Consider the following 27,635-nt stretch of genomic DNA (forward strand, 5'->3'; position numbering starts at 1 on the left):
GAAGAAACCACTTTCCATTCTTGGCCCTCCCCAATCATAGGCAGTTTAATTTGTAAACAATAACCGTGTGCAGTTTGCAAAGGAAATCAGTAGAACATCAAACATATTTTTTAAGGAATAAATGGAGCAAATTATCCAAGGAATAATTCCACACATGTGGAATGCTAGTCAAACTATTTTAGAGTTTGAAAAACAGATATAATTGAGCACAGCTCATCTTTATCTAGGAGTCAGTGAACTGAAAAAAAAAGTAAAAGGTTCAAACCCATGGCATATTGTGCGTGCAGATTAGCTTATATTTTGTTCTGTAGTTTCATTAACTATGACTCTTAGTTGGGGAATAGGTTAACATCACCTGAAGCAGAAATTTGAAATGTAACCAAAACCATAATCTTCACTTGAGTGAAATGACAAGTGCTGCTGTTTATAAAAAATCAAACAAAAAAACCCAGCTATTAATGAAAGTCTCATTTCAGCACTGATTTCATAAAATACTACGTCAAACACTGAGGGAGGAATAAGATATATTAAGACAACATCCCTGACACAGTCCCTTATCTTTAACACTAATGGATTTCCCCAAACAGCAAAAGGAACAGAAAACTGGTTTTCTTTACTCTCAAATAAGTGAGATTAGCAGATCTGTAACATAACGTAGTTAACCTACATTAGAAATCTCTGAAGAAGAAAGAGATCAGGGACTTAGAAGTGGAAGAAAGAATGTTTTTTAACTTCCTGAAGCATAAAGGAGTTTTAGTTCAAAGAAAATGAGAGCAGGGATTACTACTATTACAAGCATACCTCAGAGACATTACAGGTTTGGATCTAGACCAATGCAGTAAAGTGAAAATTGCAGTAAACCAAATCAAATGAATTTTTAAAATTTCCCACTCCATATAAAAGTTATGCTTATACTATATTGTACTCCATTAAAAGTGTAATAGCATTATGTTTTAAAAAATTGTACATACCTTAATTAAACAATACTTTATTGCTAAAAAATGCTATCATATGAACTTTCAGTAAGTTGTAATCTTTTTGCTGGTGGAGGGTTTGCCTCGATGTTGATGGATGCTAAGTATTGGTGGGGCTGCAGCAATTTCTTAAAACAAGACAATAAAGTTTACCACATCAATTGACTCTTCCTTTCATGAATAATTTCTCTGTACCATGTGATGCTGTTTGATGAAACATCTTTCAAAACTGGAGTCAATCCCCTCAAACCCGGACACTGTTTTATCAGCAAAGTTTGTTATATTCTAAATTCTTTGTTGTTATTGCAACAATCTTCACAGCATCTGCACTAGGAGGCTCCATCTCAAGAAACCATTTCCTTTGCTCATCCATAAAAAGCAACTCCTCATCCATGAAAGTTTCCTTTTTAAAATGTATTTATTTATTTATTTATTTTGAGAGAAAGAGAGAGAAAGAGCAGGGGAGGGGCAGAGAGAAGGAGAGAATCCCAAGCAGGTTCTGCACTATCTGTGCAGAGCCTGATGCAGGGCTCCATCTCACGAACCCCGAGATCATGACCTGAACTGAAATCAAGAGTCAGATGCTTAACCATCTGAGCCACCAGGCACCCCATTCATCCGTGAAAGTTTTATCATGAGATTGCAGCTATATCTTCAGGCTCCACTTCTAATTCTAGTTCTTTTGCTATTTCCTCCACTGAAGTTGGGAATCCCTCAAAGTTATCCATGAGGGTTGAAATCAACTTCTGCCAAACTCCTATTAATGTTGACCTTTTGACTGCCTACAATGAAATCACAAATGTTAATGTCATCTTGAATGGTGAATCCTTTTCAGGTTTTCAATTTTGCCTAGATCCATCAGAGAAATCATTATCTACAGCAGCTATGGCTTTACAAGATGTAGCTGTTAAAATAAAAAGATTTGAAAGTCAAAATGACTCCTTGATCCATGGGGCTGCAGAAGAGATGTGTTAGCAGGCACGAAAACATTATGTCATTGTACATTTCTATCAGAGCTCTTGGGTGACCAGGTGCATTGTCAATGAGCAATAATATTTTGAAAGGAATCTTTTTTTCTGACGTCTCAACAGTGGCCTTAAAATATTCAATAAATCACATAGTAAAGACACATGCTCTCATCCAGGCTTTGTTTTTCCATTTAGAATTTTCAGAATGGTTAATAAGCATTGGCTTCAATTTAAAATCACCAGCTGCGTTAGCCCCTAACAAGAGAGAGTCAACTTGTCCTTTGAAGCCAGAAATTGACTTCTCCTCCCTGGCTATGAAGTCCTAGATGGCATCTTCTTCCAATAGAAAGCTGCTTTGTCTATGTTGAAAAATCTGTTGTTTAGTGTAGCCATCTTCATGAATTATATTAGCTAGTTCTGGGTAACTTTCTGCAACTTCTCATCATCATTTGCTGCTTCACCTTGCACTTTTGTGTTATGGAAACAGCTTCTTTCCTTTAACCTCATGAACCAACCTCTGCTAGCTTAAAACTTTTCTTCTTCAACTTCATCACCTCTCTCAGTCTTCACAGAACTGAAGATTTAAGACCTTGCTCTGGATTAGGCTTTGGTTTTTAAGGGAATGTTGTGGTTGGCTTGATCTTCTTTCTAGACCACTAAAAGTTTCTCTATTAGCAGCAAAAAGGCTGTTTTTCTTTCTCATCATTTGTGTGTTCACTCGAATGGCACTTTTAATCTCCTTCAAGAACACTTCCTTTACATTTGCAACTTGGCTTTTTGGTACAATAGGCCTAGCTTTTGGCTTATCTTGGAATTTGACACAGCCTCTTCACTAAGCTGAATCACTTGTAGCTTTTGATTTAAAGTGAGAGATGTGTACCCCTGCCTTTCACTTGAACACTTAGGCCATTACAGGGTTATTAACTGGCCTAATTTCAATTATTATTGTGTCTCAGGAAACAGGGAAACCTAGGAAAGGAGAGGGGACAGAAGGCTCAATGGGTGGAGCAGTCAGAACACACACATTTATAGATTAAGTTTCCCATCTTATGTAGGTGCAGTTGGTGCACCCCCAAAAATTACAATAGTAACATCAAAGATAACTGATCACAGGGGCGCCTGGGCGGCTCAGTCGGTTAAGCGTCCGACTTCGGCTCAGGTCATGATCTCACGGTCCGTGAGTTTGAGCCCCGCGTCGGGCTCTGTGCTGACGGCTCAGAGCCTGAAGCCTGTTTCGGATTCTGTGTCTCCCTCTCTCTGACCCTCCCCCGTTCATGCTCTGTCTCTCTCTGTCTCAAAAATAAATAAATGTTAAAAAAAAATTAAAAAAAAAAAAAAAGATAACTGATCACAAGATAAAGAAGATATGGTGTGTATACACACACACACACACACACACACACACACACAATGGGAATATTACTCAGACATAAAAAAGAATGAGATCTTGCCATCTGTGACAACTTGGATCTAAAAAAAGCAAAACAAATAAACAAAAAACAGAAACAAACACAGAGAGGGGGATGGGCAAAATAGGTGAAGGGGAGTGGGAGATAGAGGCATCCGGTTATGGAATAAATAAGTCATGGCAGCAGGGGACAACTGGCTGGCTCAGTCAATAGAGCATGTGAATCTTGATCTATGGGCTCGTGAGTTCAAGCCCCACACTGAGCATAGAGCTCACCAAAAAAAAAAAAAAAAAAAAGTAAAAAAGTCACAGGGATAAAAGGAACATAACAGGAACTATAGTTCATGGCTATATTAATATAGCTTTACAATAGTTTTGTATGACGATAGATGGTAGCTACACTTGTGAGCATAGCATAATGTACAGACTCGGGGAATCACTATGTTGTAATACTGAAATTACCATGACATTGTGTCAACTATATTTCAATTATATAAAAGAGCTCAGGGGCTCCTGGGTGACTCTGTTCCTTAAGCATCCAACTCTCTGTTTCGGCCCAGGTCTCATGATCTCATAGTTCATGAGGATGAGCCCCGTGTTGGGCTCCGCTCTGATAATGTGGAGCCTGGTAGGGATTCTCATTCTCTCTCTCTCTCTGCCCCTCCCTTGCTTGATCTCTGTCTCAAAATAAATAAATTAAAAAAAATTAAAGAACTCATTGATCACAGATCACCATAACAAATAATGAAAAAGTCTGAAATACTACAATTACCAAAATGTGACACAGAGGTACAAAGTGAGCAAATGCTGTTCGAAAAATGGCCCTGACAGGTTTGTTCAACACCATAAAATTTGAATTTTGTAAAAATTTGTAAAATTGAATTGAATTTGTAAAAAACACAATATTTGCAAAGCACAATAAAATGAAGCGCAATAAAACAAGGTATGCCTGTACTTAAACTAACAACGGTAGTTTTTCATGCCATCTCCAATTATCAGTTCCAAACCTCTAATTCCCTTAAAAAAAATTTTTTTTTTTAGGTTTATTTACTTTTGAGAGTCAGAGACAGACAGGGCACAAGTAGGGGAGGGGCAGAGAGAGAATGAGACACAGAATCCGAGCAGGCTCCAGGTTCTGAGCTGTCAGCACAAAGCCCGACGCGGGGCTCGGACTCACAAACCGTGAGATCACGACCTGAGCTGAAGTCAGACGCTCAACCAACTGGGCCACCCAGGCGCCCCTCTAATTCTCTTTTTAGATAAAGCTTTTCAAGATCAGAAACATAAGCCATAGTAAAAACTGTAATATGAACTGGCAGCATGCCAAGCTGCCTCTACGAGTTTGATAAATATTCACAATGGTGATTATACCAAGTTATTATTTGCATGCAGAGGTTTTCCTTCCTCAAAACATCTTGATCTTAGCATTCTGGGTTTCACTAGATTAAAAGCAGAAGTGAATCCTATTACAAGGCCACTTCCCTTTTCTGAATAATGGGGTTTAAATAGTTTGATGGCTTTCCAGGTTGGAGGTCCCAGCTGCTAAAATCCGGAGGACTCGGTTTATGAGTTCATTCATGCACAGTCCACTGGCATCTTTGTGCTTTGAAGAGCTGTTAGACCTCACAGGGTAGAGGTGAGCTGCAGAAGGTGTCACAGAGGAGAAAGGCAGTCCCCCACATAGGTCACAATTGTGTAGCTGTGTACATTGCCCATGCTGTATCCCTTATAGCATTTGGCAAATAATAAAGGCTCATTTTTCCTTCAATTTACTTTTAAAATCCTTAATGTTACCTATATACACAATATATTGCCATGAACAATGAACTGCCACGGGTTGAAACACTACACTTGTAACTAAGGTCTCTAAAATTGGGTCTTATCAAATCTATAACCATGAAACTAAGAAGCATTTCCTTTCAGCCTTCACACCAATATACCCGCCACTCAGCAGAACATGTGCACCAGGGGGTGGGGTGGGGGAGAGAGCCTAGATAGTAATCGTGGTGACCTGAGAAATGAGGTATCACCACTCAAGTATCTGCCACCTAGAACTCCTTTAACCTCGCTTCTATTTCCCTCCCCCACACATCACATTCTCAAGACACTACACGAATTGATCTAAGAACTGATAATGAAAAGGATTCAAAATGAGGACTCAAACTTGCCTCCCAATTCCCCAAATCTGTAAAGGTCCCTTTAGGATCTATCTACAAGTGTACTTTTGCTCACAGGAGAATGAAACAAATTACTCTCAGCCACGGTAATCTTCACTCATTCTTATTTGAAAGGTCATGTTGAAAACTACACTACAGGTATTAATATAAAAACTGTAACTTTAAAGTAACACGGTTAATATGTCAGTCGACAAAACTGGACAGGAAAAGACCATAAAGAAATGTAAAAACCCCACCACTTCAGTTAGCATTATGCTTTAATATTAAAATATTCACAAAATGTTGGGGGGAGGGGGATTTTGTCGGAGACTAACTTCTCATAAGCCTGTGGCAATTTAAGGCACTACGGTAAGACCCACGCAGCGGGAATGAGACGCTGTCATCTGCGCTGACACCAAGACAGTTAAACAACTCGATCGGAGGCAAGTGTTTCCGGCACGCCTTCTCACCTCCCTCCGCCCTGCGCTTTCCCCACCACCTCCAGTTCACCCTGGAGCACCCCGCCATCAGGTGCCAAGTCACAAGTGCAAAAGAAACTTACTCTTCTCTGGACGGAGGGGCCTGGCCAAGTCTCCAGGCCCTTGGCCAGCGGGCTCCGACACGGAGTGGGAACCAGGCTCAGGCCCCGCTCCTTCCTGGCCTCGCCGCCCTTCGGGGCCCTGGCGGGGCGCCCCCAAACCTGCGCCAAGCAGGTGCCCCTCACCGCCCGCCCAGGCACCCCGTCCCACCACGCAGCCCCGCACCTGAGGATGTTGTCTGCGTAGGTGAGCAACAGCTTGGAGGCCTCCAGAAAGGTCTCTGGCGTGTTCTGGCACAGCTCGGCCACAGCCGGGGACGCAGAGCCCGAAGAGCTGCCCAACGCGGCTGCCGCCATGCTTGAGCGCCCGCGGCCGTCGCCGCCCCTCGCGCGCCGCGTCCCGCACTGAGCAGGCGCCACTGCGCGCGGCCTCCTCTGCGGCTGGCCAGGAAGGGCGGGGCGCTGGGCCGGGAGGTGGGGGGCGGGGGGCGGGGGGCGGGGGGGTGGGGGGTGGTGGCTCAACCCGGCTGGGTGGGGGCGTTCTGGGAAGGTCGAGGGTTTGGACCTGGAGGGACGGGGGCGTCGTTGCCAGGCCCTGGGGGTTCAGTCAGAAACTAGGGGCGGGGTGCTTGGTCGTCCTGGCACGGGCGCTTCGGCGAGGAGGGCCCAGGGAGCGGGTGTTGGCCTGTGCTGGCCGATGGGTCGCAAAATCCCAGGTCCTTCGGCGTCCCAGAGTGGGTTTCGATTGAGCCACGAAGGTGGGTAACCCCCACGTACGTCTAACCATGCCTTTTACCCCCAAACAAAACAATCTTACCGCTTCCTCCTCGTAGACGGCCAGGCATTCCTAAATACGTGTGAATGAAAGACCTCAAGGAAGGAGCAACAAATGTTCCAAACCTAATGGGTGGCTATAAACTCTGCTGGGTTTCTGGTATATAGATTCTTTGTAGAATTAGATGAGTGATTCAAAGTCCTTTTTCATAAGTACCAGCTCAAATAGTATGATGTTGCTCTAAAGAAGTTTTTAAACCACAGGTTCAACATAGTGAGTCGTGGGCTCAATTTACCGTGTATATTTACCAGTATAAAACATATATACAATAACGACAAAAAGGAATAGAATAAAATGGGGGGGGGGGACAATAAAAAATAATCATCTCATATAGTGTGGGTAGGTATTGTGAGTTTGTTTTGAAGTTAGATCATGTGATTAATTTCCTTTATTCCTTTTAGAAGATAGTCCTAACTTATTTAATCCGTTCTTGGCCTCACCATGGCCTTGAAAGTGTACTTTTACCAACGGCTTCCTTCTTTGCAGACAAACATTTCCAAACCTCAACAAATATTTATCTTGACCTTATGTTTTTAAGGTAAATTATTTGCAGAAGTAGCTCATTTAAATGTTCTTGATGCTTTATCTTCTATTTGCTTTTTACATTTGAAGTTTTCTTTCAGTACTTCTGAGCAAGACCTTGAGTTATGCTGTCTGCTTCAATTACCATTCATCTGCCAGATACATGGGGAAAGTTTTAAATAAATATGTAGGTTTTGGGACCAGCTTCCAGGACTAGTGTTTAACTAGTGTTTAACTGATAGTATGTTCCTAGCTGCTGTAACTAAATTTTTCAGTGACTTAACACAAGAGAAGTTTCTTTCTTGCTCACAGAACAGTTTAGTAAAGCAGGTATCTTTAGTCAATGGGCAGCTTTCCTCCGTGTAATAATTTGGACTCTCAGGCTCCTTCCATCCTGTAGAATAGCAGTCAACAAACATTTTTGTAAAGGGCCAGACTATAAATGCTTAAGGCTCTGTGGCTTTAGGGTCTCTTAGGGTCCCTGTTTCAACTCTTTACTTCTGTCTTTGTACTTGTAGTTCTATAGACAATACTCTAAAATGAATGGGCATGCCTGTGTTCCCATGAAACTCTGTTTACAAAAACAGCCTGCTGGATTGGGCCTGTAGTTTGCTATTCCTGCCATAGAGCCTCAGAGACTTCTGTATTCAGTTGGTGTTTGGGCAAAAAAGCAGACATACCTGCTTCTTAACCACATGGGCCCCAAAGGATACTAAAACCTTGGTTTGCAAGCATAATTTTTTCCAGAAACATGCTTGGAATCCAAAGCACTTGTATATCAGAGCAAATTTCCCCATATGAAATAATGGAAATTCAGATGATTTGTTCCACAACCCCAAAATAGTCTGTAATGTAATATAAAATAATAAAGACAATAGAAAATATAAAGAAAAATAAATTAGTCTGCACTTACCTTTGAAACCCTTCATGGCTTCATGGTGAGGGAGACAAGAGATGGGAGGGTTATTGTGTAGGACAACTTTCACTGTCACTAATGAAATCATGCTATTGGCTCAACGGAATCTTTTTCTTTTCATGCAACTTTATTTTTTATTTTTTATTTTTTATTTTTTTTTAATTTTTTTTTCAACGTTTTTAATTTATTTTTGGGACAGAGAGAGACAGAGCATGAACGGGGGAGGGGCAGAGAGAGAGGGAGACACAGAATCGGAAACAGGCTCCAGGCTCCGAGCCATCAGCCCAGAGCCTGACGCGGGGCTCGAACTCACCGCAAGATCGTGACCTGGCTGAAGTCGGACGCTTAACCGACTGTGCCACCCAGGCGCCCCCTCTTTTCATGCAACTTTAACAAGAAATCTTTCCAATGATACTTGCTTTTGCCTCCTTATGAGGATTTCACGGAAATGTGACATTGCATTGTCATTAAACAGATTCATCGCTCACACTGCTACAGCCTTATTTGGGTGGTGCTTTCCTACAGAATTTTGCAGTTTCCTACATTTTACACATCTCCCTAATCTCATTTGAAGTAAGGGATTCCTCTGCCTTTTTCTCCTCCTCCTCTGCGGATAAGATCGCCTCCATAACTTCTTGCTGTTGCTTGCGATACAGATCCATCAGTTGATCGGTGGTCATCATGGTTTGAGACTGAGTGTGGGAGACGATCACCCACAAACCCACAGAGAGAGACAGAACGATTGGCTCAGTTGTAATCATGTGACTTTCAGTGTTACATAGTACTCCTATTGCATACTTGTAAGACATCGCTCGTTTATAAAGTAAAAATTTGTTAGAGATGTTTCCTCATCTTGTGGAACACTCGCAGAACAAGTTACTCACCATCTAAGGTTTTACTGGTATAGCATTTTCTCTACCATATAATTGAGAAAAGGAAGCCCCATCTAGATAAAAGAGGGAAGGCTGGGAAATTTAGTTCCTAGCTGGACATGTACCCACAACTCTAAAGGATAAAAGGTGCAGGGAGGGGGGCCTGGAGTTATAACTAGCTGTCTCTACCACAAACTATAGTCACCTTAATTTGAGGTGTTTTTTTTTCACATTTATTTATCCTTATGATAGCATAAGATTATTACATACTATGTAGTACTTTATTTTACTTTTAAAGAAATAGAACACTTTTGTTTTCAAATAAATTCTTGGGAGGGAAACCAGTATATATAAAACACCAAAGTGGAGATGCTCTAGAATTGAAGCAGGAGAGTGTGGGTGGCAGGAAGGATAGAATGCCATCAGTTGAGCCTGCCCTTTGACGGAGATAATGACCATCAGGCATCTTTGTGGGGAACATGCAAACACAGTATGAAAACCAATGCCATAAAGTTAATACTGTGATAATAATGCAGGGTCTAGAAAATCATGGAAATCATCATTTCAAGGGTAATTCAGTAAGTTATTGTTTATCTTAGATCACCTGAAATTTAAATCCTTCCAAATTACTGTTTACCAATGTTTCTGCTGAAGTTCTTGAGTAACTACAATCTCTCTTGGTTACCACCATTTATGCAACTGTTAAGAGAATTTATTATTAAACAAAAAGAGAATTTATTATAAAGGACTTTGACTCATTCTTTTCCCTGTCTGCTTCTTCCACTAAGTCAAGCTGAAAATATTTTGATTTTTCAGTTCTTTTAGAAAAGTTGAAGATAGTAAGCTACTCTTAATTTCTTTATGCTCACCATTGCTTCACACAACTAATGGGTGTTCCAGTATTAAATCAGCATTGAACTTGCTATTCTTTTACTTGGCTTTTGTTTTTTTTCTCCAAATAATTTTTTTCAGTATTCCTGCTTTAAGTACACCATTGTTAAAGTTGACACATGGTGGCACTATTCTTAAATAGAATAGAACAAAGAAATAACCCATTAAATTTCCCCAGGATCAGTTTTGGCATAAAAAAGAAAACATTGACCTCAATAAAGACTATAGCACAGAGAGGGGTTGAAGCCTTTCAGGAATTGGTGTAGTGATTTATTATGGTATGATTGCATTAAGGGATTACCCAACAACTATTTAGTGAGCACCTGTTGTGTACAAAGCAATCTGAGATGGAGGACATAAGAGACTTTTATTCTAGTAGGAAAGACAAAACTAATGATAATATCTTGCATACAGACAGCCCCCGAGCTGATGAGACAAAAGTTACTGTGAAAAGAAAAAGAAGTCATTTGGTAAAAAACACAAAATAGTGCGTGTATACTAACCGATAGAAGGGTATGTGCTTATTCGTTTATTTCATAATTCAGTCAGTCACCAAATATTTATGAAACGGCTACTGAATCCCAGGCACTGTGCCAGGGGGTGTGAAGCAGTGAATCAGATGAGCATGAGCCCTGCTTTCATAGAAGTCCTAAGGAGTTCACAGCAGTGGTTAGATTGGCAGCAACAGCATCACCAGCAAGGAATATGGTACTAGACCCTAGTACAGCTATTGGAATATCATAAGAATTCCTACCTCTTTCCAAACCAAAGGAAAGGAGATCAGAGGTAGAAATAAAAATGAAATGACTTTTTGGTGGTTTTACTTTTCAACAGGATTTTAATTGATTTGTCTAGATCCAAGATAATCTTGTGATATTACAAAAGAAAAACCAAGCAGCACATTAAAACTGTTTCACAGGAGTTTGGCTTCAAAGACTATATTGTAGGTCTTTTCCCACTGTAATTTAAACATATCATAAAGCAATGAAAAGGGACAGCAAGTTTGCATATTTCTACTAACCAAGTTTTAGTTATTTTATAACCACATGTGTTTGTTTAATCCCTCTGAAATTAACTCTATAGTTAATGAATGAAGGTCATGCTAAGAAGTAACTGAATAGGCCTAGGATCAAGGATGACTCAAGGTCATATTGGGCTTTCCTAAACTATTTTAGGCAAAGTACATTTCCAAGCTCATTTAAATCCAGTACTTGACCAAAATTCTTCTCTAGAGCTGGGAAAGAAGGCAGAGCATTCAGAAACAATCATTCGAGAGACACTGTCCAGAAAGAAACAAATATGGCTGGGAGGTTCAAATGCAGATTGTATGTTCAACCTTTTACCTAAAGAAGAAAAAAAGGAGGCGCCTGGGTGGCTCAATTGGTTAAGCATCTGGCTTTTTTTTTTTTTTTTTCAACGTTTTTTATTTATTTTTGGGACAGAGAGAGACAGAGCATGAATGGGGGAGGGGCAGAGAGAGAGGGAGACACAGAATCGGAAACAGGCTCCAGGCTCCGAGCCATCAGCCCAGAGCCCGATGCGGGGCTCGAACTCACGGACCGCGCGAGATCGTGACCTGGCTGAAGTCGGACGCTTAACCGACTGCGCCACCCAGGCGCCCCTGGCTTTTTTTTTTTTTAATGTTTATTTATTTTTGAGAGACAGAGAGAGCACAAGCAGGGGAATGGCAGAGAAAGAGGGAGACACAGAAGTGGAGGCAGTCTCCAGGCTCTGAGCTGTGAGCACGGAGCCTGACACAGGGCTCGAACCCACGAACTATGAGATCATGACCTGAGCCAAAGTCAGATGCTTAACGGACTGATCCACCCAGGTGCCCCAATATTTGACTCTTGATATTGGCTCAGGTGGTGATCTCAGAGTCATGAGACTGAGCTTTGAGTTGGGTATTCTGTCTCCCTTTCTCTGCCCCTTCCCTGCTTGAGCATGCTCTCTCCCAAAATAAATAAATAAACTCAAAAAAATAAAGAAGAAAAAAGGACATAAACCTCACACCTGGGACAGCATGTGAACAACAGATGGTCATCTAAATAAGTATCTTGCTGATTTCTTGCTTTTTATAATTTCATGTTCTATTTTCATAGATTCACAGCTAGCTGAGTAAATGAAGTTATTATATTTTTTAGACACTTAGAAATAAATGTCTACAATCTCTATTCTTGTCTCCATTAAATTTTTTAAAAAATATTTTTATTTTGTATTTATTTTTTTGAGTAATCTCTACTTAACCCCAACACGGGGCTCAAACTCCCCATCCCAAGATCAAGAATCGCATGCTCCACCAACTCACTGCCAGGCGCCCCTTCTTGTCTCTGTTCGTTGGGACATCCATGTGGCATTTTGAGCCCTGCCCCAGATGCATATATACATACACACACACACACAACACATATATACATTTTTTAAATGTTTTCTTAAAAAAAATTTTTTTAATGTTTTATTTATTTTTAAGACAGAGACAGAGCATGAGTGGGGATGGGGCAGAGACGGAGGGAGACACAGAATCTGAAGCAGGCTCCAGGCTCTGAGCTGTCAGCACAGAACCTGACACGGGGCTCGAACTCACCAACTGTGAGATCAAGACCTGAGCTGAGGTCGTTCACTCAACCGACTGAACCACCCAGGCACCCCAAAATGTTTTCTTTTTTCTTTCTTTATTTATAATATGAAATTTATTGTCAAATTGGTTTCCATACAACACCCAGTGCTCATCCCAACAGGTAATGTTTTCTTTTTTAGAGAGCGCAAGCAGGGCAAGAGCAGGGAGAGGGGGACAGACCACCTGAAGCAGGCTCTGTTCTGACAGTAGCAAACCTGATGGGCTTGAACTCACAAATCAGGAGATCACGACCTGAGCCAAAGTCAGACCCTCAACCGACTGAGCCCCTCAGGTGATTCATTACATAAAATATAATTATTTTGTGTGTGTATATATATATATATATATATATATATATATACACACATATATATACACACACACACATACACACATAAATTTAAGTGGATATATGCCATCTTGTAACCTGTCATCTCCTAACATACTTTTAACATCTTTCTATATAGTATTAACTTACAAAATTATCTTAAATGGCTGCATAGCTTTTAGATGTACTGCAAAATACCCATTTCCTGATGTTGGGCATTTTGGTTAGTTCTACTTTACTATTATAAACAACCTTAGGAGGAACAGTAACAACTTTGAGGCTCCTGTAGTTTACTTAATTCTTTACAAAGATTTCAGTAGAATATGGCGGTGTCCCTTCCACAAAATGGAAATATCTGGACATCATCTTTACCGACAAAACAAAAGTCCTTTTTTTGATGGGCAAAAGGGCTACCTCATCGCGTTCTGTGCGCGTTCTTGGCTAGCTGACAGTCAGTGAAATCGAGGGAGGGGAGGTTCCTCCCTAGCCAGCGGAGCGCCGCCACCTCCCACGGTCTGACCTCCATCAAGGTGACAGAGAAAGAGCAACCGGCAGGCCCCACCCCCCACACGTAGCGCGTGCGTGGGCGCGCGCATGAGCGGACGTGCGAATGCAGAGGGCGGCTGCGCGGCCGGCGCGACGCCTGGCGAAGGTATCAGCGGCGTGCTAGCGTTCTCCTTCCGCCTCTCCACAGCCAGATTGGGTGGGGGTTGGATCGGGAAAGGGGAGTCTGATGATCTGCGCCTGACTTTTCTTCCTCTAGCCATGCTTTCTTAGTGTGTGTGGTGGTGCTTGAGAGGCAGGGGGTGGGGGGAGAGGGGGAGAGGGGAGAGGGAGGGAGGGAGGGGGCGGGGAGGGAGGAGTTGGCCACGCCCCTCACTTCCCGTCTCCTGATTAAAAACCCTAATTATCTCCACGTTTTGAAGATCAGTAAAGTTCACTTACCCGTAGCTCAGAGAATAGGCCTTGCAGTGGTTTTTTTTGTGCCACTGATGCTAGAAATACTTAGAATAAGGCCTCGATAATCCTGAAAAAGTCTCCTTTATGCAGCCCCTAAAGGGCTGGGAATGCCTTTGTAATTTACCTAGTGTAATTCTATTTTGGTGAATTGAGTCATCATTTCACCTCTTCATCTTGGAACGTGAGGGTACTTACAATCAAAAAAGGGAACTCCAAATGGTTCGTTTAATAAGTATAAATTAAAATGATGTTAACGTTATTTTCTCTGTGTTCATTAACAGCTCACACCCAGCACCTGAAAACGTTTCTGCTATTGTTTCCTAGGCCTATAAGCTATTTAAACAACAGTGGTTACCTCCTGGGCGTGTTGTGATGTACAGGAATGTGTTTATGATCATCTGAATCTCAACCATGTTGTCAAATTGCTTGCAAAATTTCTTAAAAATTACAAGCCCTCATCTATATTCAAGATTATGCCAGCAATTAATAGGAAATAAAAGGAGGTTTTTTGGAACTGTGCCAACATCCAGAATTCGTAGGCGGGTTGTCATTACAGGCATTGGTTTAGTGACTCCTCTTGGTGTTGGAACGCAGCTGGTATGGGATCGTCTTATCCGGGGAGAGAGTGGAATTGTTTCACTGGTCGGTGAAGAATATAAGAGTATCCCTTGCAGTGTTGCTGCTTTAGTGCCAAGAGGTTGTGCTGACGGTCAGTTCAACGAACAAAATTTTGTATCCAGGTCAGATATCAAGTCCATGTCTTCTCCCACCATTATGGCCATTGGGGCTGCAGAGTTAGCCATGAAAGATTCTGACTGGCGTCCTCAATCAGAAGCCGATCGAGTGGCTACTGGCGTTGCAATTGGCATGGGAATGGTTCCTCTCGAAGTTGTTTCTGAAACTGCTTTGATGTTTCAGACAAAAGGTTACAGTAAAGTCAGCCCATTCTTTGTCCCGAAGATTCTGGTCAATATGGCAGCAGGGCAGGTCAGCATTCGATATAAACTCAAGGGCCCCAATCATGCAGTGTCTACAGCCTGTACCACAGGAGCTCATGCCGTGGGAGACTCTTTTAGATTTATAGCCCATGGTGATGCTGATGTGATGGTGGCTGGAGGTGCAGATTCTTGCATTAGCCCTTTATCTCTTGCTGGGTTTTCCAGAGCCCGTGCTCTGAGCACAAACTCTGATCCTAAGCTGGCCTGTCGGCCGTTTCACCCCAAGAGAGATGGTTTTGTAATGGGAGAAGGTGCAGCTGTGATGGTACTGGAGGAACATGATCATGCTGTTCAACGAGGGGCCCGGATCTATGCAGAAGTTTTGGGCTATGGCCTCTCAGGTGATGCCGGTCACATAACTGCACCTGATCCCGAAGGAGAAGGCGCCTTAAGGTAAAGACTTGCTGTTTTATTTAAAATATTTCTTCACATAAGACATCTTAATTGGAATCTCAAATTAGGGGAAATTGTAGTATCTGCCTCTGGTACACAGTATCTTTGGTGTTTTTCCGTTTTAAAAAGGTTTTGAATTCTTTGCTTCAACACGTTTGAAATATTTGAAAGCTTTTAGCCATCCTTCATAAAAATTGGATTTTAGTTAAGGCCAGTAAAGTTTTGAGAAAGGCCATGTGTGTCTTTGCCAACTTTTCATACTTTGAATTGTGCTTAACAACTGTCAGAGTGCTCCCTCCCACAGTCCTCCTCTTTGGCCCTTCATCAGACTCAGACAGTAAAGTCAAACCTTTCTTCTAGTTGTGTCTGGTCTCTGCACCATTTCAACAGGGTTCTACTATTACTAAATCAGGACTTCCTAACTTGTAACTATCCAGGGATATTAAAATGGAGATTCGGATTCTAGGTCTAGGGTGGTGGTTGAGATTCTGCATTTCTAACAATCTCCCATGATGCTGATGCTGACGCTGCTGGTCTGAGGACCACACTTTGAAAAACAAGTCGATATTGCATAAGAGATAATTAAGTTAAAAAAAATCCCTGTTAATGTGTTAGCTAATAGGTTAGCCTGCTTAGATCATAATTTTTTTTTTATGTTTATTTTTGACAGAGCACGAGCAGGGAAGGGGCAGAGAGAGAGAGAGAGGAAGGGAGACACAGAATCCAAAGCAGGCTCCAGGCTCTGAGCTGTCAGCACAGAGCCCGATATGGGGCCCAAACTCACAAACTGCGAGATCATGACCTGAGCTGAAGTTGGACGCTTAACCGACTGACCCACTCAGGCACCCCGATCATATTATGTTTTAACCAGTCAAATTGACCAGGGGTTGGCAAACCTTTTCTGTAAAGGGACAAAGAGTATTTTCAGCTTTGTGGACCATAGGGTCTCTGTCACAATTACTCAATTCTGTCTTCTCTTGTGAAAGCAGCCATAGACAATACATAAATGAATGGGCGTGATCTAGTGAAACCGGAGTTTACCCTTGAACAAGGGGTCACTGACCCCCATGCAGTCAAAAATTTAATGTATAACTTTTGACTCCTCCAAAACTTAATAGCCTACTGTTGACAAAAAAGCCTTACTGGTAACATAAACAGTCAATGAGCACATATTTTATATACATATTATGTACTGTATTCTCACATGGTAAGCTAGAGACAAGAAAATGTTATTAAGAAAATCATAAAGAAGAGAAAATACATTTACAGAATAGTTACATAAAAAATCCGCAAGTGGACCCACCCATATTATTTAAGGGTCAACTGTATTTGTAAAAGCAGGTATCTGGCTAGAGCCATAGTTTACTGACCCACTGAATTATCCTTTTGAGTTTCAGTAAGTAGTTGCTGGTGCTAGAAATGTCAAACATAGTAGCCAGCTAGATGCAGAAATAGTTGTATTTAGGTGAAAGTTCAAATTACACTCTAAGCTGCCTCTTAAGGAAATATGTGCAACCCAGAGATCAGGATCTAAAAAAGAGGGTGTTGACATTCCTGAGCTTTTCAAAGGTTCTTCAAGAGAAAAGTTTTATTTTTGTATTTGTTTGTTTTGGCTTGGCTTTTTTTTTTATTAAAAAAAAAAAAATTTTTTTTTAACGTTTATTTATTTTTGAGACAGAGAGAGACGGAGCATGAACGGGGGAGGGGCAGAAGAGAGGGAGACACAGAATTGGAAACAGGCTCCAGGCTCTGAGCCATCAGCCAGAGCCTGACGCGGGGCTCGAACTCACGGACTGCGAGATCGTGACCTGATCCGAAGTCGGACGCTTAACCGACTGAGCCACCCAGGCGCCCCTGTTTTGGCTTGGCTTTATACTTGCTCACTTACTTAGAATTCTTATAGCCTAAATAGAATTTTGAAAGGTTATTTGTTAAAAATGTTTATTTATTTTGAGAGAGAGAGTGTTAGTGGGGTAGGGGCAGAGAGTGAGAGAGAGAGAATCCCAACTAGAGCCTGACGCAGGCCTGTGAGATAATGACCCAAGATGAAATCGAGTCGGACGCTCAACTGGCTGAGCCACCCAGGTGCCCCTTGAAAGGTTATTTGAAGCACCAAAGTATTGGTACAGACGTTTTTAGATTATTGGGAAATATGCCAAGTTTTACATTTAAATATGAGAAGAAAATTAAAACATGGTTATAAAATTTTTCTCCCTATTTGGAATCACTACACACACACACACACACACACACACACACACACATCCCACTGATGAAAGATTCGTAGGGTGGCTCAGTCAGTTGGGTGGTTGGGCATCTGCCTTTGGCTCAGGTCATGATCTCCCAGTTGGCGAGTATGAGCCCCGCATCGGGCTCTGTGCTGTCAGCGCAGAGCCTGCTCTGGTTCATCTGTCCCCGTCTCTCTCCCCGTCTCCTGCTCCTGCTTGCTGTTCCTCTTAAAGAATAAACATTAAAAAATTAAAAAAGAAAGAAAGAAAGGAAGGAAGGAAGAAAAAGAGAGAAAGATTGCTAGAAGAAAAACTATTCTAGGCTGAGTGAATGTGGTTTTTCTCCCAGGGAAAGATATCAATCCAAATAAATGGAAATATATTTTATTAGAGATTTTAAAACCCATAGGCTTGTGTATTTATCTCATGGTGTTGAATTAGTCCAGGGTACTAGGCAGGTGGCATGCTAATGCATATGGTAATCCAAGTTGGAGTTTTGTTATTAGCGCAAAAGATTCTTTTTATCCTGTATATATGTGTATTTCTTTCTCATAGGCCATATAATGACTCGTGTGTTAAAATTAGACTTAGTTCTGATCATTTTTTTCCCTATTTTATTAGATGTATGGCTGCAGCTGTAAAAGATGCAAGTGTACAACCTGAAGAGATATCCTATGTCAATGCACATGCTACTTCCACACCATTGGGAGATGCTGCTGAAAACAAAGCTATCAAACATCTTTTCAAAGACCATACCCGTGCCCTTGCGGTTTCTTCAACTAAGGGAGCCACGGGACATCTGTTGGGAGCTGCAGGGGCAGTTGAGGCAGCTTTTACTGCTCTGGCTTGTTATTATCAAAAACTACCACCTACTTTAAACCTGGATTGTACAGAACCAGAATTTGATCTCAATTATGTTCCACTAAAGGCACAAGAATGGAAAATTGAGAAAAGACGTATTGGACTCACCAATTCCTTTGGTTTTGGTGGTACTAACGCAACACTTTGTATTGCTGCCATGTAGGGCAAATCTTTTTTTTTTTTTTTCTTTTTTAGGGGCAAATCATTTGTAATTAAACATTGATTTTTAAAAATGTTATAAACTATCTTAAGTGAAGAAATAAAATGTCTATAGAAATGTATCAATATTTATCTCTATATATCTATATAGATATATATATTAATGCCCAGATAACCTTTATCTGTGTCAGGATTTTTCACCCCTGGCACTACTGATATCTTGGGCAGGATAATTCTTTGTTGGGGGAAGGGGAGGTGTCCTATATATTATTGGATGCTTTGCAGCATCCTTGTCTTGACCCACAAGATTGCAGTAGCACCCTCTTCTCTAGTTGTGACAACCAAAAATGTCTCTAGACCTTGCCAGGTGTTTTCTGGGTGGCAAAATAGTCCCCGTATGAGAAACACTGATCTATATTTTCCTCATACTCTTGGTCAAACAACTCTTTGATATTTCACCTGCTCTTGTCCCTTCCACAAACATTTGGTGAGTAGCTGCTCTGTGCTAGGCAAGGTTGTTGCACTGTACCACCCCAGGCTTACCATTCCCATACAACATAAGGAGAAGGAATGTGCATATAACTGGGAGTTGGCATCATTGAGCAACATTCTTTTTTTTTTTTTTTAATTTTTTTTTAATGTTTATTTATTTTTGAGAGAGAGAGACAGAGTGTGAGCAGGGGAGGGGCAGAGAGAGAGGGAGACACAGAATCAGAAGCAGGCTCCAGGCTCCGAGCTGTCAGCGCAGAGTCGGACGCAGGGCTCGAACTCACAGACTGTGAGGTCATGACCTGAGCTGAAGTCGGACGCTTAACCGACTGAGCCACCCAGGCACCCCTGAGTAACACTCTTTGAATAAAGCAGTCATCCAGTGATGAGCTGTTTACCCCTTCTACCTTTGTTTTTTTTTTAACCTTTATTTATTATTGAGAGACAGACACAGAGCGTGAGCAGGGAAGGGGAAGAGAGAGGGGAGACACAGAACCCGAAGCAGGCTCCAGGCTCTGAGCTGTCAGCACAGAGCCCGACGCAGGGCTCCAACTCATGAACTGTGAGATCATGCTCTGAGCCGAAGTCGGTCGCCCAACCAACTAAGCCACTCAGGTGTCCCCCCACTCTCTCTTTTCTTCATACTATCTATACAGAGATAAAATTAGTGAAATTTCCCTAAACTCCCAAGTCATGAGTTCTCTGAGAGGAGGAGGTAAAATTGGTTTGGTGTTTCTTATTCTTCTTCTACTTATGGTGGCACCTAGTGATTCATGGAGATAAAGGTCCTCGGGAAGTGGGGCAGCTCAGGGCATTAACCAGCTCAATAACTCCCTTTACTGGGTTTTTCCCCCTTCCCTCTCCTCCCTCCCTGATTTTTAATCCTACTCCCAGGAATCACCTCCCAAACTAACTACCTTGTGTTAGGCTCTGCTTTGTGGGGGACTCAAACTAAGACAAGAAGTATCTGTTGCAATGGGGGTTTATGTAGCAAAGGGATAGAGTGAATAAGGGGATAAATGGAATGTGTATATTTCTGCAGGAGTGAGTAGTGTTCCACACATTTTAACAGACCGAATATATTGCCTACCCATAGACCTTCGCTACAGCACTTTATCCCCTATGTGCCTAGGGCTGCAGCCCTGTTCATTCAGCTATACTCAGTTTTGTCATTGGCACATATTAATTTATTCAACTGAAATTTGTTGGGTTCTAACTATGGACCTGGTTTTGTACTGGCCACCAATGATAAAGGGATGTGTCAGGGAAGGTTTCCTAAAAGAAGCTGAGCCCATAACGGTGAATAGGTCTCAGCTAGGTTAAGGGGAAGATAGGGAAGGCAGAACAGTATTTCAGCCAGGAGGGATAGTGTGAAAAGGTTAGAAATGTTCGAACATTTGTACTGAACACAAATACATAATTGCCTCATATAGGGGGTGCGGGGAGTAGGAGATAAAGCCAGAAAGTCTGGTGGAAGACAGGTCACAAAGAACCTTACAAGTTTTGTTAAGGATATAAAAGTATGGGAAGTCATTCAAGGTAAGGGTCTGATGGTTTTGTAAGGGGTCAAGCTGAACTACATACATTTCCTAGAATTCTCTCTACTGTATGTTTTTGGTTAGTGCTGGCCATAAGACATTTCTTGTGGGAGATTTGGAGTGGGGAAGTGAAGCAGCCTCCTTTTTATAGCAGATACATGTTGTGGCTTTGCTGGCTCACCTTGATGAGAAGGCAGTGGCTGAGCCTTGCAACTGCTTCCCCTTCTGTCGGATCTTCCTTCAGCTTCCTTGACTTCTCGGCCAGGTGTGTGTCTAACTCCATGGTAATGAAGGGCCCCGGCTTTGCCCCATACCACCAAGGTCACAGGCAGCAAGGTCTGAGAGGTTTCAGTTCATTCTTGTGGTTGTGAGTTCTAGCTTGTTATTGAAGGGTTACATCCATTTTCCCTTTCCAACTGGCTGCCTTGTGGACTTCAGATTCCAGCAACAGAAGATTAACAGGTGAACATCCAGTTCTCATAATTGTGTAAGGTCAAAATTCTATAACAAATATCTATGTCTGCATACCTACATCTATTTTAGTGGTTCTCTTTCTCTGAGCCCTGACTGATACATGTGAAGAAAAATGGGAGTTACTGGGAGTAACCTAATCACTCTTTTGGAAACATCACTCGGGCTTTAGAGTGAAGAACAGATTGGAGGGAAGCTTGATTCCTAAAAGAAAATCCAGTCAGAAGGGTATTACAAAACCCAGGTAAGAAAAGATGGTGGCCTGGATGAGGAATCTTATTCCAAGATTATTCCAAAGTTGAATATCGTGTTTTGTTTTTTAAAATCAACTAAGGCATCATTTATATATAATAAAATGCACCTAGTTTAAGTGTACAGTTAAATAAGCTTTGACAAAGATGTACACACAACTCATGTAACTGCCACAATCGAAATACGGAACATTTGCGTGACCACAAAAATTCTCTCATTACCCTTGGCAGTCAACTCCCCACCCAGCCACACACCACCCCCCCCCCCCCCCAGCTCCAATCACTGAAGAGCTTTCTGTTACTATAGATAAGGTCTGCCTTTTCTAGAATTTTATATATATGGAATCATACAGAGTATACTTTTAGTATCTGGCTTCTTTCACTCAGTGTTTTTGAGCTTTTTCAATGTTATTGAGTATATCAATAATCCTTCCATCTATTGCTGACTTTTCAAAATTCTTTAGTCAATATAGATACCCTTCATTTTTCCTGTCCCTAATCCCCACTTAACTTGTTATAACATTTTACTTTATCTATTATTTAAAAAAAATTTTTTTTTAACATTTATTTATTTTTGAGACAGAGAGAGACAGAGCATGAACAGGGGAGGGTCAGAGAGAGGGAGACACAGAATCTGAAACAGGCTCCAGGCTCTGAACTGTCAGCACAGAGCCCAACGCGGGGCTCGAACTCACGGACTGCGAGATCATGACCTGAGCCAAAGTCGGCCACTTAACTGACTGAGCCACCCAGGCGCCCCTCTCACTATTATTTTTAAGTGAATATGTATTGCCTTTTGAACAAAAGACATGTTTTTAAAAATATACTGGAACTGTGAGAGCTTTTAAAGCAAAGAATCCTTCCTGTGAAAATCACAAATGTATAAGGATGTAACAAAGGATATATATACAGATAGCATATATATGTGTGTGTGTGTGTGTGTGTGTGTGTGTGTGTGTGTGTGTGTGTGTATGTATATATCTATATATATACTCCTATTACTGAGAATACTACAAATGTCTAGAAATTTGAGAATTACTTCCTATGGTCTAAGTGCCAAGTGTATATAACTATTTTTAGACCCAATTATCCTCTCCCCTCTATCCCACCAGAGTTTTTACAGTTAAAGAAAAAGGTAGAGGAACTTAAGATAATAAAAATAATAACAGTTAGCTTTTATGTTAATTCAGGTCCCCTGAGAAACAGACACTGAGACAGGATTTTCTGTTCAAGAAATTCATTGGGGGAAAGGCCCGTGAAGGACAGAGAAAGAAAGCTGGAGAAAGCAGAGAGTATCTTGAGACTCAGCCGAGAGTTCCCTCCATAAGGAATGAAAGAGGGGATTGGTAGAAGGGTCTCAGACTGAAGTACCATTCTAAGAAAGCTTTGGCCAGGCTAATGAAGAGTTGCTGATTAAAATCTCTTGTTAAAGGAGTTCCACAATTCTCAGAACAGGCCTTCATTAGTACCCATACCATGCTTGGTGAGTGGCTGGGAGCTGCCTGGGCACAGCAGGAGATCTGAGCTGTATCCTTTAAAAAATGTTTATTAGTTTATTTTTGAGAGAGAGAGCGAGCGTGCATGAGCAGGGGAGGGCAGAGAAAGAGGGAGAGAGAGAATCTTAAGCACATTCTGTGCTGTCAGCAGAGCCTGACGAGGGGCTTGATCCCATGGACTGCAAGATCATGACCTGAGCCCAAATCAAGAGTCCGACACCTGACCAGCTGAGCCAACCAGAGGCCCTTGAGCTGTATTTTTAATGGTCAGCAATCTCTACTTCTTACACCAAAGAGATCAACTTCTTCAAGTTCAGGGGGAGGCTCCTCCATGGTTCCTGTGGCCTCTCTTTCTGAGGGAAACCTTTGAAGAGGAAGGTTAGTGGGACAAACAGTAGCTCCTAGTGCTGTGGTAGGTTTCAGGTCCTCATCCTCTCCCTAATCCATTATTCATTCCAAATCCACCCCCCCCACCCCCCCCCCCCGCCCCACACACACATACACACTCAGCTGTTATCTTGGCAGGCCTTGCTGGCTCCCCTGGTGCTGTGACTCAAACTTTCACTCCTGACAGCCTGCGGCCTTGGCAATCATACCACACCTTTTTTTCAGACAGCATTTGCTGTTTGTGTCTAGAACACTGGAATCAGGAGGCAAGGAAACACGGGAAGGTGCCCAAGTACACCTCCTAGATTCGACACATATTCTCCCTGTCTTCATCGTAAAGCAGCACCACCTTCTTCAGCTGATTAGGATCAAATGCCACAGCCAGTGTGTTGACTTTCTGGGCCCTGGGCACAATGAGTCCAAAGTGTCCTAGTGGTAAGTACACTTTGTCGTTCAATGAGACACTTTCTGTGTTTCCTGGTAAGAGTCTGTATACCCTGTAGAGACCAGAATTTTTAGCACTGAGGAGCTCAGAGTTGCAAGGATGGGAGGCACAAAATTCCCCATTGTGCCTGGGTCATTGGGAGCGATGGTAAGCGAGGCTGCTCCCGTTCCCTCTCCACACACAAAGGTTGTGTTCTCTTTGCTGGGGACTGAGCCCCACATAGAAGTATAGAAGTCTTTCATGTAGGAATATACTGCATCCTGGGGATGGCACCACATTCACGATATTGCCTCTGAGTTGCTGATTCAGGTGTGCCTTTAGAGGGCTGTTCCAGCATTCTCTGAGGCTGGCTGCTTCAGGATGGTATAACATGTAATATAACTCAGGGAGCCCATGCCCATGTCACGGGCTGACTCCCATGGTCAATCTCCTGTGCTGTGCAAGAACACCCTCTGCTTAGTATTGGAGGAGGTCATCACGAGGACAGGTGTGTCACAGAAATAACCAAATTTCCATGTTGATTACACTGTAATGAATCTTATATCTTTTTAAGTCTTTTCTCCTTTACAGAATGTTATTGTTTTTACTCTGATGCCTTTGTGAAGGTGTTCATGCAGACAAGGAGATTCATGGAAAAGACAGACAAATACAGGTTTCTGATAACTAAAGTCATACTACTGAACTGAGTAAGAATTTACAGAACTCTAATGGAAAAACTGATGAGGATGACTGTAATTTTTATGACTTTTTATTGGAAACATTATAGGTTTTTTTTTTATGTTTTGATTTTCCAGATTTCAGGAAACCTTTTCTGTTTCTTTTTTCTTGAGCTATCAGCAATTTGCCAACATATACCTTTATGAACAAAGATGAAACATTTATCTTTTCCTCCCTACCTGGTCCCTCCAGAATTTGGAAATCTTAGTGAATATTCTTATTTTCATGTCCACATAGTTACTTGCATAAGTTCAATAAGAATCTGTTCTCTTCGTAACAGGCAAGAACTACAGCAAACCAGTAAGCTCAGAGCAATTTGTCTGGTGATCAGTCAGAGCCCTGGCCATTAACCCTTTGTACTGATAGCTGGACAATTCTAGAGGGGGATTAACGTCATGGGTTGAATCTGTGGGAGGCTGAGAGGTAGCTGATCATGCATAAGCCCTTGTGACGTGGGGATATACGGAAAGACATTTGGGTTCAGCCTGAGACATTCCTCACTGTCTTCCGCATCCCAGCTCATAAGGCACTGACACCTCCTGGCAATGCGGAGGTTGAGGCCATCACTCTGTACAAGCCCTAGTACTGACCCTTCAGTAGATGCCACTTACTACCTATCCAGGTGGGATGGCATATTGCCAACGATGCCAAATTGCCCTTGAAATACAGTGATTAATGCAATAACATGTCTTATATGTGCTAAACAATGCTCAAGGCAACTGCCAAAGGACCCTGGGGCCATTCACTGGAGTTCCCAACCAATGAGGGATTGGCAAGTTGATTATGTTGGCCCCCTCCCACCAAATGAGAATCCTAAATATGTCTCAGTTTGTGTAGACACAATGTCTGGACTAACCAAGCTTTCCTCTGTCACTGCACAAACCACACTCCCACCATTAGGGGATTAGAGAAACTGAGTACCAGGTAGATACCTTCATCAAATAAACAGTGATCAGGGGTCACATGTCAAATGCCATGATGTACAAACCTGGGCAAAAGAGCATGACATTGAATGGAGGTTCCACCTTTCCTATAACCTGCAAGCAATAGATTAAATTACTAAAAGGTAAAACTAGCTTGCCTGGGTAGACTAAGGTACTACCCCACGTTTTAATACATTTGAATGACCTACCAGTAGCCCCTGTTGCTCCGTATGCCAGACTGGGGACCCTGCTGAGACACCCAACACCATAAAGGTATGGGAATTGTGGGAAACTAGCCCCCTCCCTCCCAGCTGTCACCGTGGATTTATCTGCTATGCTGCTGAGAACACCAAGCCCCATGATGCCTGGGAAAGGTGTTACCTACTGAATTTCCCACCGGAATGAATGAATAATTACTATGGAATTTCCCACTGGAATGGATGAATAATTACTATGCCCCCCCTGGGTGAGAAGGAACTATACAATCTCCACTGGGATCCACTTGTCCTGCTGCAGGCTGGGCCTTTGGAATGTACTATACCTGGAAAGAAGCATGAACCATTTTAAAAGCGGAGAAGGTAGAGGTTCTGGTCTGGCATGGCCCACCCCCAGTCCATCTCCTCATGTCTGACAGTGCTGCCTCCCCCAGGCAGCATGCATGGTATTACAACCAGGTCAAATTCCTAAAGCTGTCAACCTCAGCCTCCTCTAGGCCAGATGGACACATTCTGTTTTCCACTGGTACAATCATTTGGCCATTGTCTTTGTTTCCGCCATTGGCCTGGAGGATGTTATAGCTCACATACAAGGCCTTACTGAATTCATCTAAGGAGTCTTAAATGATGCCAACAAAGCCTGTCCTTATTGAACACTGAATTGTCTCTAATGAGAAAAACTATGGCTTTGAACGTTATTACCGCCTCCCAAGGAGGCACCTATGCCGTTAACCTAACAGGATGCCCTGTTCATAGGTGATGACGCTGCTAATACGTTAAGTAGAGTCACATGAAGATACCAGTGAATGTTCTGAAAAAATCTGACACCGTTCCTAGGTTGGTTAATAAACTGGTGGTTTGTGTCATGGCATTCTTGGTGGAAAAAGTCATTCCTTATGTTAGGAATCATTATCTTAATTTGTGTTTTCTCTTGCATGTGCCTGTGTTGTTGCCGTACCTGCCTCCAATTTTGCCAGGTAGCTGTAAAGGAGTCACCTCCATCTCAGTGAAACTCCTCGCTCACTGCTGAGGGTAATTTGCAGAAGAGCCAGGGTGGGGGTGCGGGCACATAAGATGGTAAAGGCAGGTCAGGAGGGGTAGGTCATCCAGAGGACACAAACGCCAGTTGACCCTCGGGCTAGATCCCGGGCAATTTAGAAGCTCCCGACTCCCTCCCCTGTCCTTGGAATGTAAATTTAGCCCTGTGTTTCTACAAGAGGAACCAGTTTCAAGGACACAGCCCCCGTGGGAGCAATGTGTTGTTGAGACTAGCTGGGCAGTTACACGGCTGAACCTCATTAAGGCCTCTGAATATACTTTAAAGATTCTGGCAGCGGATGTAAAGATCCACTGGTGCAGAGATCCAGTGGAAACAAGCCTCGTAAAATCCCCTTGCTTGTTAAAGCAGCCACACCTACCAATCTGGAGTGGCCAGCCTATTTCTTGAGTCTTTCCTTGCCCTCCGGGTAAGGGGCTACGTCCAGGTATCGCAGGGAAGCAACAAGTTGGTGAAGCAGCCCTCAGACGCGGTGTTGTATGGGGTGCCAGGCCTGCGGATGGGGTGTTCCATAAGCCTGCAGATAGTGGTGCTGGCTGACGCTCTCTGGGCAGGAAAGGCACGCCCACACCTGAAATAGGTATCTATACCTATGAGGATGAAACACAGATACTTCTGAGCTGCGTTGGACATTCAGCGGCAGCAGTACGGTAGTTCCCCCTCACCCGCAGTGTGGCGTTCCCCGCGGTTTCAATTACCCGCCGCAGCCACCTCCAGAAGCTGGTGATCCTGGCGAAGGATCCTCCGAGGGTCGGTAGGAGCCCAGTGTTACGTCACAAGGCCCGCCCACCACGTTCGCCTTACGTCATCACGTAGGCATTTTGCGTGTCCGGTCATCGCAGGAAGGGTGAGTGAGTACAGCGCCGTGAGGTGTTTTCAAAGAGCACATTCACATACCTTTTATTACAGTATATTGTCGTATTGTTCCTTATTATTATTCTTAATCTCTCACTGCGCCTAATTTATAAATTAAGCTCTATTGTAGGTTTGTATGTATAGGAAAATACGTAGTATATACAGAG

General features: G+C 42.5%; 2 protein-coding genes and 1 long non-coding RNA gene across 9 annotated transcripts in view; 1 reads left to right on the top strand and 2 right to left on the bottom strand.

Moving 5' to 3' along the window:
- NGLY1 (N-glycanase 1) overlaps window positions 1-6,481 on the bottom strand; it is a 63,672-nt gene extending 57,191 nt beyond the window's left edge. For 2 of the 4 annotated variants that reach the window (XM_019422911.2, XM_019422913.2), the window contains exon 1: window positions 6,271-6,481. In XM_019422911.2, the coding sequence (XP_019278456.1) occupies window positions 6,271-6,401 (131 nt within the window). In that variant the 5' untranslated portion in view covers window positions 6,402-6,481. The remainder of the gene's footprint in view (window positions 1-6,270) is intronic. The other 2 variants (XM_019422912.2, XM_019422910.2) reach the window with 1 other exon arrangement.
- On the top strand, window positions 6,015-18,746 carry OXSM (3-oxoacyl-ACP synthase, mitochondrial). Of its 4 annotated transcripts, none has more exons than XM_019422915.2 (3): window positions 6,015-6,291; window positions 14,267-15,376; window positions 18,226-18,746. In XM_019422915.2, exons 2-3 carry the CDS (start codon window positions 14,397-14,399, stop codon window positions 18,626-18,628), a joined length of 1,383 nt encoding a protein of 460 aa, XP_019278460.2. In that variant the 5' UTR covers window positions 6,015-6,291; window positions 14,267-14,396; the 3' UTR covers window positions 18,629-18,746. The 4 variants fall into 4 exon arrangements, with proteins under 4 accessions (XP_019278460.2, XP_019278461.2, XP_053759836.1 ...); XM_019422916.2 differs by lacking the exon at window positions 6,015-6,291 and adding an exon at window positions 6,685-6,802; XM_053903861.1 differs by lacking the exon at window positions 6,015-6,291 and adding an exon at window positions 13,123-13,677.
- LOC109251388 (uncharacterized) lies at window positions 10,429-27,431 on the bottom strand. The gene is made up of 3 exons (XR_008422615.1): window positions 26,975-27,431; window positions 25,407-25,455; window positions 10,429-10,524 (listed from the first exon to the last, which is right to left on the bottom strand). It is a non-coding gene; the product is annotated as an uncharacterized LOC109251388 (long non-coding RNA).
- Window positions 27,432-27,635: the final 204 nt, after the last annotated feature.

Source organism: Panthera pardus, unplaced genomic scaffold, assembly GCF_024362965.1.
Source record: "Panthera pardus isolate Hobbes unplaced genomic scaffold, ASM2436296v1 HiC_scaffold_16, whole genome shotgun sequence".
Classification (NCBI taxonomy): Eukaryota; Metazoa; Chordata; class Mammalia; order Carnivora; family Felidae; genus Panthera; species Panthera pardus.

What these genes read in the sequence shown, in the direction of transcription:
- OXSM (XM_019422915.2), top strand. Translation starts at nt 14,397, where the DNA reads ATGTTGTCAAATTGCTTGCAAAATTTCTTAAAAATTACAAGCCCTCAT. An exon ending in GAAGGAGAAGGCGCCTTAAG is followed by an intron (nt 15,377 to 18,225) that starts GTAAAGACTTGC and finishes CTATTTTATTAG; the next exon opens with ATGTATGGCTGCAGCTGTAA.